The 13,313-nt window shown below is 54.1% G+C and overlaps 1 protein-coding gene across 5 annotated transcripts in view; it reads right to left on the bottom strand.

The window, feature by feature from the left end:
* Window positions 1–13,313, bottom strand: part of PIK3R6 (phosphoinositide-3-kinase regulatory subunit 6) — a 56,104-nt gene that overhangs the window by 9,090 nt on the left and 33,701 nt on the right. For 4 of the 5 annotated variants that reach the window (XM_072821159.1, XM_072821161.1, XM_072821163.1 and 1 more), the window contains 9 exons: window positions 12,947–13,033; window positions 11,624–12,047; window positions 11,177–11,255; window positions 10,348–10,470; window positions 6,506–6,616; window positions 4,521–4,608; window positions 4,013–4,083; window positions 3,443–3,533; window positions 1,474–1,589 (listed from right to left, as the gene is read on the bottom strand). In XM_072821159.1, coding sequence (XP_072677260.1) covers window positions 1,474–1,589; window positions 3,443–3,533; window positions 4,013–4,083; window positions 4,521–4,608; window positions 6,506–6,616; window positions 10,348–10,470; window positions 11,177–11,255; window positions 11,624–12,047; window positions 12,947–13,033 — 1,190 coding nt within the window. The remainder of the gene's footprint in view (window positions 1–1,473; window positions 1,590–3,442; window positions 3,534–4,012; window positions 4,084–4,520; window positions 4,609–6,505; window positions 6,617–10,347; window positions 10,471–11,176; window positions 11,256–11,623; window positions 12,048–12,946; window positions 13,034–13,313) is intronic. The other variant, XM_072821160.1, reaches the window with a different exon arrangement.

Genomic DNA, 13,313 nt, shown 5'->3' with positions numbered 1-13,313 from the left:
TCTAGAAAGTCAAGTTTCGACCCAGATTTCTCATAGATAAAACCCCAACAGGAAGTTGCTCACAGTCGAGGAGACGTACAAGGCACTAAGCACCCGTGTGCATGTGTACCTATCAATTATGGACAGATACACAGAAAAGACGCTGGATGTTTGCACCTTGATAGGATGATAGTCATCTCTACGAAATGGGACTAGAAGTGGTTTTACTTCTTTGTGGGGGTTTTTTTTTTTTTGTATTTTCCCCAAATCACTCAAGTTTTGTTTATAGGTTAAAATATTATTTTTAATGGGGAAGACAGGGACACCTGGGTGGTTCAGTGGTTGAGCATCTGCCTTCAGCTCAGGGCATGATCCTGGGGTCCTGGGATCGAGTCCCACATCGGGCTCCCCACAGGGAACCCGCTTCTCCCTCTGCTGTGTCTCTGCCTCTCTGTGTCTCTCATGAATAAATAAATTAAAAAAAAAATAAAGGGGAAAATTAAGAAACATTAAGGAGTGGAAGGTGAGTGGTCTTAGTGACATGGAGGTGACTGTCACAGTGGGGTGGGCCATACGCAGAGGGCAGTGGGCAGGACAGTATTTGGTAAGGGACTGGAAACTCGTCTGGGGGTATCTCTCAAGACACTTGACTGGCAAGGGAAGGAGTACAGTGGTGGCTAAAGAGATGGCAGGTCACAGTAGAGATTTTCCTTCTCAGATGGAAAAGACGCAAGCACGTTTCCAGGCTACGAGGGAGGAGAAGTAGAGAAGGTCCACGCGGGAGAAAAGACACTAAAATAGATGAAGCAGAGCCCAGAAGAGGTGCAAAGGAAGAGGGTTGAGTGATGCCAAGGGTCCTGTTGAGGTGGGAGGTCAGGTGTTGGCACCCAGGGACTAGGATTTATTCCAGAAGCACTCAGCCACCTGAGGACACAGGCTGAGTAGGCAGCTTGATCCAAAGCAAGTGTCTGCCTGGTGGGTGTAGGGGTGTAGGGCATCTGGAGCAGGGTTCAAATGTAATCCTGGGGTCCACGTCCAGCTGAGTAGGGAAATGAGGTCCAGAGAGGTCATCAGGTAGGGAGCCTATGGGTGGGCCCTGGTCTACAATAAGGGAATTGAAATCAATGAGTATCGATATCGGCAAAGGGCAGTGGTAGGGCCGTGAGGTTAAAAGAGCTGGTTCCATGTGATCAGAGGTTTGTTGTGTGGGAGTCTGGCCGCTGGGTTGTGTGGGGGAAGCCAGAATGCACATGCAGTTTCTGTTTTGGGGCATGTCGTGGGTGCTTTGGTGGCCAGCAGGTGGAGGGCAGGGCCTTGGCTCTCAGTGTGTGTGAGGGATGCGCCTCACAGACCCGGGGAGAGCAGATGCTTTCGGTAGGAGGACCCACTGCAACAGCAAAGGCTCAGAAGTCACGTCCCCTTCTCTGAACACCCCCACCTCGGGCCCCCGGCCCCCTGCCCTCTCAGACCATCCCATTCTACCCCAGTACTTACAGAGAAGGATCTTCCCGCCAAGTTGGAGGACTTGACGACCTCCGTCACGCTGACATTCAGGCACGTGTGGTCTGTGACGGGAGCAGCAGATGGTGGAGTGTGGGTGGGCCCCGAAACTGGGAGGAATGAGGCGGGTGGGGGTGGCTGTGAGGGGCCTCTCCGGAGCCGTCCTGGCCCCTCCTGCACCCTGCCCAACCCCCTCTTTCTGATGGCATCTGGGTGCAGGTCCCGAACATCCCTCCTCTTTCCCTGTGGAACCCACGACGTTTCTGCATCCTCAGGCTTGGCAGCCACTGCCAAGCCCAGTGCCTTTCTGCACCTGCTCCTGCAGCCCTCCTCAGTGCAAGAAGGTGCTATGGAACCTCCCCGAAGCCCCTGGGCATGCTGGCAAGGAGAGGAACACTAGTAGAGTGGGGGCTGGGGGAGTCTGGTAAAAGAAATAGAAATCTAACAATTAGGGGTGCCTGGGTAGCTCAGTGGTGGAGCATCTGCCTTCATCTCAGGGCATGATCCTGGGGTCCTGGGATCGAGTCCCGCATCGGGCTCCCCGCAGGGAGCCTGCTTCTCCCTCTGCCTCTCCCTCTCTCATGAATAAATAAATAAAATCTTTTTCTTTTTTAAAGAAATCTAATAATCAGAGCTAACGTGCTAGTTTACATACATAAGTGAGGACCTTATCTTCACTTTAGAAGTGAAAGAACAGGTAAAGAGGTCGCAAGTGACTTGCCCAAGGTCACACAGATGGTAAACGGCAAAGCTGGCCCTCCAAGCCAGCTCATCTGGGGACCTTGAATCAATGCTCTTGACCCACTCTGACCACCTCTTGGGTAAGAGCACATGTCTCCCTCAACGGCGTCAAAGACGCACCAGCGGAGGAGGTCCCCATCGCTTCCAAATTCAACTCGCCTAGAAGCCAGGACTGGGCTTCCTGGGTGCGCCTCCCTGCTCTGTCTCTTCCTCACGGACGTGACCTTGGGTGGTCACTTCTCTGGCTTCGGTTCACCTCTCCAGTACAAAGCTGCTGACGCTAACAATGCCGATCTTTTAGGAATCAGAGTTGATGTGTTTGATGTAGAACGTTGCCTGGCCTCTGGTCAAGGTGTTCAAGTGATGTAACCCAGCTTACTGAACTTCCCATCGTTCCAGAAGACCCGGGGGCTAACCCAAAAGCTCATATTTAGAATTGGCGATATGCATATCAACGGGAATATCTTATCAGCCCTGCTTTAGATTTTTTTTTTAAAGATTTTATTGATTTATTCATGAGAGACACAGAGAAAGAGGCAGAGACACAGGCAGAGGGAGAAGCAGGCTCCCTGAGGGGAGCCCGATGCGGGACTTGATCCCAGGACCCTGAGATCACGCAGACACTCAACCCCTGAGCCCCCCAGGTGCCCCACCCCCACTTTAGATTTAGGGAATGAATCAAAAGACCTTATCATCCACTGTATGGCTGTAATGAGGTAATTGGCCAGAAGCAGATAACTTAGACCGGTGGTGTTCCTTTGTGATCTGGGGAGTATCTGCTCCATTGGAGCATCATCCAAAATACAACATCTCATTTCCAGACCAAACACAAGTCACCCTGCAGGCCCAACAGAGGAAGGAGGGCATCCCCCTCCTGCACCCCCATCCACAGGGTCCCTCTGCCTTCCGGTCCGTGTCTCCTCAGGCTACAGGGCACGCCCAGAGGCCATGCCCCAGCATGTTCCCCACTGGTGAGCAGCCTGAGGGTAGGGACCCTGCTTCACCCAGGTACCCCATGCCCAGCACCAGCAGGTGCTCAGTCACGTTTTTGTGACCTCAGGGATGGGCAAGAGGCCCGATTCCCTGGGCTCACCCCATTTGTGGTCATTTGACCCTCTGTCTTCTTCCTCACTCTTCCCTCCTTCTTGTGCCTTCTCTCTCTCTCTCTCTCTTTCTCTCTCTCTCTCTCTCTCTCTCTCTTTCTGCTTTCTCCACTCCTCACCTTCAGTGTCACTGGCTGGAAGGGCTTTCAGGACCAGCCCGGTGGCCCGCACGGAACTGGTGACCTCTTGAGCCCGGTGGCTGAGCAGGGCCTGGGGATGAGGATGTGGGAACAGGTGGGGGTCCCCAGAAGAGCCCTGTCCCTCCTCATGTCAACAGTCCTGCTTCCTGCCCCTGCCCTGAGATTCTTGTCTGTGTCACTAGTGTCCAAGAAAGGGCTGGCAGAGAGAGGCTTACAGCACTCTTGACCCCAGGGGGTACATTCAGCATCCCAGACCCAAGGGAACATGTTTCTGATGATACGGTCAGCTAGGGAGGAGGGTATTTTTCAGTGATAGGACAGCCCCTTTGTTCCTTAAATCAGATGGCCTCCTTGGCTGCACGCAAGGCCAACTGTCATCCACCAAACCCTGCAAACCCTCCAAAGGCTGGGAGAGGCGTGGAGGCGGCCTCAAGGAGAGAGCTTGACAGTTCTTCTGGTTCTGTGTGTTCCCTTCCTGCATGTCCCTGACACTGGCTTCCACCCCGCTGGACCTCCCAACCTCCTCTGAGCTCACCCATTGCCACTCACCTTCTGGTAGCAGATGGAGAGCTCGGCCCCCGGGCCCTCAGCCACACCCCTCCTCCTGGGTGAAAAGCCATCTGAGGGACAAGGGGAGGAGAGGCTGAGGGTGGGTGACACCCTGCTCCCCACCTCACCAAGGCCAAACTAAGCTGCAGATTTTTTTTTTAAGATTTTTATTCATGAGAGAGAGAAAGAGAGAGAGAGAGAGGCAGAGACACAGGCAGAGGGAGAAGCAGGCTCCTTGTGGGGAGCCTGATGCGGGACTTGATCCCAGGACCCCAGGATCATGCCCTGAGCTGAAGGCAGATGCTGAACCGCTGAGCCACCCAGCCTCCCCTAGGCTGCAGAATTTTTGACAGCATCTCCCTCTGGATGGAAAGGAGGCATCTCAAGGATTCCAGTCTTGGCAGGACTGGAATGGAGGAGCCAAGGTCCCCCGTTAGGACCCTGGAAAACAGGGCCTGGCGGGGAAGATGAGTCAGCAAGCTCTGGGACAGGAGAAACAGATGCTCACCTTTGGGGAGTTTGGAGTCCTGGATCTTCACATTCAGCTCAGTGAGGAAGATATCCTCTGCGGGGTCTTGGCTCAGGTCCCTGAAGATCTGGAGGAGAGGAGGTCATGGAGGAGGCCAGCTCTGCCTCGGGCCACTCGCCCTCATCCCCCAGAGCCCCAGGGAGTCAATGGTTGAATAGTGTCCAGATGCAGGACCCGGGGTGCCCCCATCCTGTCCCATCCTGCTAGCACTACATCCCAAGCCGCATACAGTGATTCCTGGACCTGCTATCCACGTGTCCCCAGCAATGTGACAGGTTTATAAATCGGGGAAGAAGCTGGTTTTGAAGCCCAAACTGCCTGTAACCACTATGGTTTGATGGGGAGGGCAGAAGGGGGACACACCATTCACAGAGGGTGAGGGCAAGCCGGGCAAGGTCAGAGGTGGGAGCACTGTCCTGACTTGCACAGCCAGGCCAGCTGGGAGGGAGGGCCAGGGGGAGCTGGGCTGCTCTGGGGGAGGGTTTGCCCAGAAATCTGGGGCGGGGCACAGGACAGGCCTCTGAAGGGAGCCCTCCAGCACAGCCCTGCAGCACAGCACAGGTGTGGACAGATGTGGGCACCATGGGGAGAAGGGGCCACAGGTCTTTGAGAACAGGGATCACAGAAGAAAAGTGGCTGCCCGGGGCCGCAGACCATGCCCCAGTCACAGACATCGGAAAAACAGGAACGCTGTGCAGGCCACATCCCCCTCCCTCCCACTCGCTCCCGACCTCCCAGCAGATGCACAAGGATCACTCTGAATTAAGAATAGCAGAGGGGACACCTGGGTGGCTCGGGGGTTGAGCATCTGCCTTCGGCTCAGGGCATGACCTGTCCTGGGATGAGTCCCGTATTAGGCTCCCCACAGGGAGACTGCCTCTCTCCCTGTGTCTCTCAAGAATAAATAGTTTTAAAGAAAAAAAAAAAAAAGATGGAGACAAAGTCTGAGAAACGCCTCATGCTCAGGCTCTCCCTTCCAGGCCCTGTCACTTAGGCAACGTGCTTAGCAGGGAAATGAACGGAAACCTCGCAGGCTCCAGAGGTTGTTCTGTGCATTTTTGGTGACAGGGACAGAACAACGGGGAGGGCCAAGGAGAGGAGCTGGCTGAGGGGAAGGGCACGATGATGAGGTTTTGCCCGAGCTGGAGGCGCCCCGCATCTGCTAGTGATGCTGTGCATGCACTGATAGGTGTGGACAGTGGGTTTGAGGACATCTCATGGTTTCCGTTCTCCCCAGAGGAACAGGTGGCAAAGTCAGTCACTGAAAGTGAAGGGCGTGAGAAAAGCAGGGAAGGAGGTGACAGCCATAGCTGCAGGGGAAGAGGGAGTCTGCCGGGAAGTCGGCGTTCATGGGCCCAGCTGAGGCCAAACACCACGGAGACGCCTGTGTCCAGATTGCTTTCCCAGGTGGTGCTCAGGAGCCTGAGCTGAGCGAGAGGTGAGGCACACTGCAATGCCCTTTGGGCTTGGGTTTTGCTGGGAAGGGAGATGGAGGGACCAGGAAGCCAGGGTTGGGATGGAGCAGTATGGACAGGGGCAGGTGGACCTGAGAATCTGCCCATCTCCCTAAGGAGGTAGGTCCTGGGGGAGAAGGGGAGAAGGTCTTGCAGGGATGAGAGTTTGTGATCAGAGACTAGAAAGTGAGCATTTAGGATTTCCGAGGGAAAGGGATTCCTGGTGATAACATTCACAGCTGCCTGTCCCCAGCCCCCCACGGGGTCAAGGCCTAACGCATCCCTCCACGGGAAGATCTGCTTCTGCTTGCACTGGAGGTCATTGAAGCTGATAATTCTCCAATTCATCCGGAGACTGGGAAGATGGAGTTAACAGCCAAGTCTGGCGAATTGGCCATTTGTACCCTGGTAAGCTGCATTTCCCCTGAGCCAGGGTGTTTATGGGGTGGGGTCCTGGGGTCCATCAGGCTGGTACACTATCCATGGAGTCCCGGGTTGGGGGACACTTACCTTGACTGTGTAGATCTGGAAATAGATGGGTTGGGTGCCCATGCGAACATAGTAGGTGATGACATCCAGGATGAAGGGGTCCACCTTCCGGGATGTGTCCAGGGAAGGGGGCTGTGAGGGGGCAGAGAGTGTCTTCAGCCACCAGCCTCTATGCTACTGTGGGAGGTGCTAATTTTATGGTAACACCAACCACAATACTTCCATGTACCCTCTATGAGGCACTAACCCAGCTGGTCCCTCAACACACTCCAGGCCTTTCCTTCTACCCGATTTCCCCTCCTGATCCAGATACACCTGTCCAGAGTCCCCGTTCCCCAGGGCCTCCAATTCATTCCACTTGCAGAAAGACACATGGAGTGGCTCTAGGTGGCACACACTGAGTAGGGTACTTGGGGTAGACAAGACGCTTGAGATATAGCCCATGATCACAGAGTCTGGGCTGGGTTCCAGCCACTCACTGGCCAAGTGACCTTGGACATGAGAAGTGAGGTGGTCTGTTGCCTCCTTCAGTTCTTGTGGGGGTATTTGGATATATCAACAGATTAACATTTAAGAGTTATTAGGAAAGCACTAGTGCCATGTCTTACAGGCTTTCCTCCTATGATTATAAAGCAGAACCATATATGATTATAAAGCAAAACCAGGTTTTTTTTTCCTCTTAAATAGAATGTGGGGCACCTGGGTGGCTCAGTGGTTGAGCATCTGCCTTTGGCTCAGGGCATGATCCCAGGGTCCTGGAGTCAAGTCCCCCATTGGGCTCCCCATAGGGAGCCATCTTCTCCCTCTTGAAGATCTTTTTTTAAATTTATTTTTATTTTATTTTTTTTTAAAAAGATTTTATTTATTCATGAGAGACACACAGAGAGAGGCAGAGACATAGACAGAAGGAGACGCAGGTTCCATGTGGGAAGCCCGATGTGGAACTCGATCCCGGGACTCCAGTATCATGCCCTGAGCCAAAGGCAGACTCTTAATCACTGAGCCACCCAGGTGTCCCAAATAAAATCTTAAAAAAAAAAAAAAAAAAGAACTAGAATGTTTACATATTTACCAGAGTTGGGAAGCACTAGAGTTTATCTCATCCAACTTCTACCTGATCCTATAACATCTCCTCTGACCCTCCTGTCTGGTCTATTGACATATAGTTCCCTTCAGAAAGGGCACCCTGAGGAAGGAAGGAACTCCAACAATACTGTCCTTGCTCACAGTGTTTCCAGTCTCTTCATGTGGAAACCACTTTCAGAGTTAGTGTAGGGGCTGTATAAATTGTTAATGATAAGGGGAGGGAGACCACGGAGAAAAGTAGGGACAAAAGAGCACAACTGAGACCTGCACCAGACATTCTTCCTCTAATAGCCTCTATGTTTTGAGAAAAAGTATTTTATTTTTTTTTAATTAAAAAAAATTTTTTTATGATAGTCACACACACACAGAGAGAGAGAGAGAGAGAGAGAGAGAGAGAGGCAGAGACACAGGCAGAGGGAGAAGCAGGCTCCATGCACTGGGAGCCCAACGTGGGATTCGATCCCGGGTCTCCAGGATCGTGCCCCGGGCCAAAGGCAGGCGCCATACCACTGCGCCACCCAGGGATCCCGAGAAAAAGTATTTTAATACCCAGCTAAACAGTCTTCTGTGTCTACACACAAATACATTTTCTGGGTAAGCAATCATTTGGAAAACAGGCCTCCCCCCCCCACGTCTATTAGAAGTTTCAAGAAAGCACCCCAATCCATCAGGTGATAAAACAACATGAAGATCACAGTAGAGTGTCAAGTTAGAAATAAGGTACCTAAAATCAAGAGGATCCCCCCTTTTTTAAAAAAAAAAGATTTTTATTTATTTGAGAGAAAGAGTGCGAGTGAGCAAGCGCAAGTAGGCAGAGTGGCAGGCAGAGGGAGAGGGAGAAGCGGATACCCTGCTGAGCAGGGAGTCTGATACAGAATTCGATCTCAGGACTCATAATCTGAGCCAAAGGGAGATGCTCAATCAACCGAGCCACCCAGGTGCCCCAAGATGTTCCTTTTATAGAGGAGGACCTGCTGCCCAGATATAAGGGGAGAGAGACACCATTCACAATAGCAAGAAAAAAACTATGAAACATAAGGAGGAAATTTAGCCAGAAATGGGTAAAAGCACCATGATGGCAGTGCACAGCTATCCTGAGAGATACATAAGAAGACTTCCCTACATGAAAATAAACACTGTGCTCCCAGAGAGGGCAGCTTAACACGCTAAAAGAGGCTGGCTCTCAGGACATCTGGGTGGCTTGGTGGTTGAACCTCTGGCTTCAGTTTAGGTCATGACCCTGGGGTCCTGGGATTGAGTCACACATTGGGCTCCCTGTATGGAGCCTGCTTATCCCTCTGCCTGTGTCTCTGCCTCTCTCTCTCTCTCTCATGAATAAAATAAATAGAATCTAAAAAAAAAAAAAAAAAAGCTGACTCTCCTCCAAATTTCAATCAAAATCCCAAGGAGAGAGATTAAATTAAAAAAAAAAACTTGACAAAATTTCTAATATTTATCTGGAAACAAACACAAACATAGTCTGAAACATTTTCAAGAAGCCAAGTAACGGGGTGTACGCTTACCCTGCCAACTATTAAAATGCAAAAGTGCTAATGGGGCCGGAAATGAATGGATCAACGAGAAAGCATAAGCATCCTGAAATAAACTCAGGCATCTGTAAAAATTTAGTAGACGATAAAAGTGGCATTTCAGACTGACGGGGCAAGATGGCTTAGGCAATAAATAGCTTTATGACAACTGGCTAAACATTTGGGGAAAAAAAAGAAATTTGCATGCTTCCCACTAAACCCTGAAATTGATCTCACAGGCAGGTTATTTAAATGTAAAAACGGAGACATTAGAAGGTACAGGAGGTGATCAGCATATATCTAGGATATAATTTAATTAGCATTGAGAAGACCTTCCTGAGCAGGAAGGTATCACAAAGGATAAAAGTTCCTTGTATAACTACATAAAATTATCAAACTTCCGTAAGTCAAAAAAACCAAACCCACTACTGACGAAATTGACAAATGAGTAACAAAGTGGTGAAAAAAAATGTCTCCAACACCCAAAATGGTGAAGAGTCTCTTAATATCAGGGGTGCCTGCCTGGCTGACTCAATCTCAGGGTGGGGAGTTTGAGCCCCACATTGGGAGTAGAATTTACTCGAAATAATAATAATAATAAAAGATTCTCTTACTAGATGAAGGCTTTTTCAAGTCAGTAAAGGATGGGAGCATCGTCCCTACCGCCCAGGAGGGTTGGAGGTGAGGGCATGGTTTGTGGTCAAGAGGACCTGCTCTGGCCTCAAGCTGTCTGGTTCCGAGTGGGACTCCACCTCTCCTTTTGCCAAATTAGGACAAAGTCACCTAATTTCTTTGTGTCCCAGGGGCTCGACCTGTCACAACGGGGACGTGGCCACAGTAGCACCTGCCAACAGGAGTGTCGGCTTGGCAGGGCTGCAGAGCGCCAGTGCTCGCAACATCGTCTGGCATGTGGGAGCACGCAGTCATACAGAGAAACCATCCCGGGAAGCTCAGAAAAGAAGAAACAAAATTGACACAAAATTGGCCCAAAATTGGCCTCCAGGCTGATGGAAGAAGGCCTCAGTTCATCTTTTCCCCAGTGTCCCACCCACAGCAGGTGCTTGCTAGGAGCTCCGAGGGCATTTCCACCCTAACCGTTTAGGGCTCCTCTCCTGTGTTCCCTTCCAGTCCCATCCCACCCTGGGGGGACCCCTGGGGCAGACTCCTGAGATTGAGAGTCAAGGGTGGGATCTGAAAACGGCCTCCTCCCACCTGCCTCCCTCCTCACCCCGCAGCCTCTCCCCCTACCATCTCTGCCAGCTTGTGGATGGCCGGGCACAGTGTGTTGACAGTGCTCTCGTACCACGGGTCTGCGCGGCCCAGGAACGTGGCCAGCTCCCTGAGCTCCGAATGTCTGCACGACGCTGGCTTCTGGGGACGAGGGGATGGGGCAGACCCATCAGGCTTGGTCTCTGGCACCTTCTTCCTGGCCAGAGGGTCCCTGGGGCAAACAGCCCCATCACTGAACCCCTTGGGACCTCAGTTCCTCTGCCACGTGGAGAGGATTAGGTTTACACCTTCGGGGAAGCTGGGATACCTTCGGCTGAGGGCCACTTGCCCGGGACACTGAAGAGTGACCATCATCAGCCTTGCAAGTTGAGCGACAAGGACTGCTTTGCTTTTAACGCTGCCCAAAAAGCAAGCAGACTGCCCGACAACAGAAATGCAGAGCTGCAAGGCTGAGCGTGTCCGCCCTGCCCTCATCCATAAACGGGCTCCCACTGCCTGAGGTTTCTTTTTAGGGGACCCCGGGAAGTGTGCTCTGCGTGTGCGCCAGCCTCTGTTTGAGAAGAAGCTTGCAATGACGTCCCTTAGAAAGGCAAAAGAAAATCCAGCAACGGGCAGGCTAGCCCCATGGGGGGATGTTGGGCCTCCAGGGCCCCCGTCCGGGGGTTCTGGAGGGTTCTGGGGGCTTCTAGAAGGCATCCCCCAGCCCCGTATCCTAAAGAGGGTTGATCCTATCCCTGGGAGCCCAGGATGGGGGGCCAGCGGGGGCCCAGCGCAGCCCCTCCCCGCGCCCCTGCTGCGGGCAGCCCCCTCCCCCCTCCCCCCTCCCCGCGCGCCCCTGCCCAGCCACCTCAGGCGCCAGTACGGGGATGTAGTACAGCTGCAGGCTGAGTCTGGGGGTGAGGCAGAACTTCTGAGTCTCTCGTTTCCTGGCAAAGGGGGGGGGGCAGAGCGTGGGGGGGCGGGCAGGTGTTGCGGCCTCCCGCGGTTCCTCATCCTGGCTCTGATTACCGATCACCTCTGGCCGCGGCACGGGGTAATCAACCCCTCCGAGCCTGTCTGCTCATCTACAGAACGGGCGCAGCAGCGCCTGTCCTGGGGGGCGGTGGCGAGGGTTGCGGGGCTCACGGGACACGAGTGCGCGGAGCCGGCGAGCACGGGGGTCCGCGGCGGGGATGCACTGCGTCTACCCCAGCCGGTGATGCCTGGGGCTCCCCTGTGCCCCGGCCAGCACCCCACCCAAGCTGCCCACCCTCTGCCCCCCGCCCCCACCCCCGCCGCCGCCCCGGGGCCCTACCTGAGGCAGTGGTAGGCCTGTGCCAGGCGCCCCAGCATCCTGTCGTCCCCCAGCACCAGCACCCTGGCCGTGTGAAGCCGGGAGACGCCGGGCACCAGCTCCCCGACCCCGCCGGGCACCCCCGTCCTGCGGTGCAGCCCCTGCGGCCCGGCCCAGCACGCAGGCATCGCCACGTCCGGGGGCCACACCCGCTTCCTGATGCCCCCCTTGCGCTGCAGCCCGGCGTGCTCCGTCTCGGGGCTGTCCGGTCCCGGGGGCTCGTCGGCCCCCGAAGGGAGGTCCCGCTCGATGCCGCTGTCGGTGGACAGCATGGACGCCCGGGCCAGCTCCCGGTCTGGCCACAGGCCCTGCAGGTCCAAGGCCTCCAGGTCGGCGCTCAGGCGCACTTGGGATCTCGGGCGCAGGAAGAGGACCAGTTCCTTCCCTGGGACACAGAGAATGAGGGGACCGTCAGGGCATAGAGGTTAGGAGAGGCTGGCTGGGCCTGTGTGTTCCGCCTCACCCAAACCCCGTTCAGCCGACTAGAAGCCCCACAAGATGCCCCACCAAGGAACAAAGATTCTGGGGACTACAAAGATGGAGAACCCTGACTATTCCTGCCACCTCTTGCTGGGTTCCCCTAGTGAGCAGATCAAAGGCTCTGAGAAGTCCTGTAGCAGAAAAGTCAGCTTCACTCAGTACCTCTTGCTTCTCCGACCCTGGAGTCCTCATTAGCTTCTTCCCTTCCTCCCACTGTCTGTGGCTTTCCCTGGGACACAGAGAGCAGACCCTACATGTGCCAGGAAAGACTTCCAGACTTTTCTAATCTACTTTTGTTTGATTTCCCATGAGAAAACTGAGTCAGTCTAGGATGGCCCAGGACCTGAAAGGAAGTTTCAGGACGTGAACCCAGTTCACTAGCTCAGCACTTGGCACCATAATCTGCACCTCCCCCGCCCCCGCATCTGCCTTGAGAAGAGTTGGGGACAGTCAGATGGGACAGTGGTGTGGACGGAAGTGCCAGGCAGGCAGGTCTCCCTGGAAGACCCCCTCCAGTTGCTGGAACTGTAACTTTTTTGGTGACAGCCTCCTTCTTGGGGACATTGATTGTCTGTTGGCATCAACATGAGCATGTGGCACGTCCTGGACACAGCCCGCATTAGTTGGTGGCTAATGCACTGAGCTATTCTGATAGAGAGACAACGGATCCTTCCAGATGTGCAAAACAGCTCAGGGAGTCAGGGGCATACAGATGAACGCACACACACACGCACAGACATACAGACACACACACCTCTATTCCCAGCCAGCTCCCCACGGGCAGGGGCGAGGCATGGCACTTACAGAGCTGCTCCTCATCGGTCCACAGGTGGAAGGTGATGTGGGGGCTGGGCAGAGGGATGCTTGGCTGTGGGTCCTGCAGGGGGTCACCTGAAGGAAGCAGAGAGCTGTGGGATTCTCCTCTGGCCTCCCTGCTCCAGCTCCTGTAGGGCCCAGAGGGGGTGCCGAGACCCTCTCTCCCCTACGGTCCAGCCCCAGCTTCCTCTCCGCCGCATCAGCTCATCCAGGGAGCCAACAGCACACCTGTCCCCTCTGAGCCCGACGCTGTTCAGCTTCCCCGTTTCCTGCAAACTTCCTAGCTCTGCCATGAGGACCCTTCATGTCCTGAAACCGGCTCAGGGTCTTTTGGGACCTTTCCTCTAGGGCTCGC

Source organism: Canis lupus, chromosome 3 (assembly GCF_048164855.1).
Source record: "Canis lupus baileyi chromosome 3, mCanLup2.hap1, whole genome shotgun sequence".
In the NCBI taxonomy this organism is placed as follows: Eukaryota; Metazoa; Chordata; class Mammalia; order Carnivora; family Canidae; genus Canis; species Canis lupus.
The sequence above is the reverse complement of the archived record's forward strand: the minus strand, read 5'-3'. Positions and strand labels throughout refer to the sequence as shown.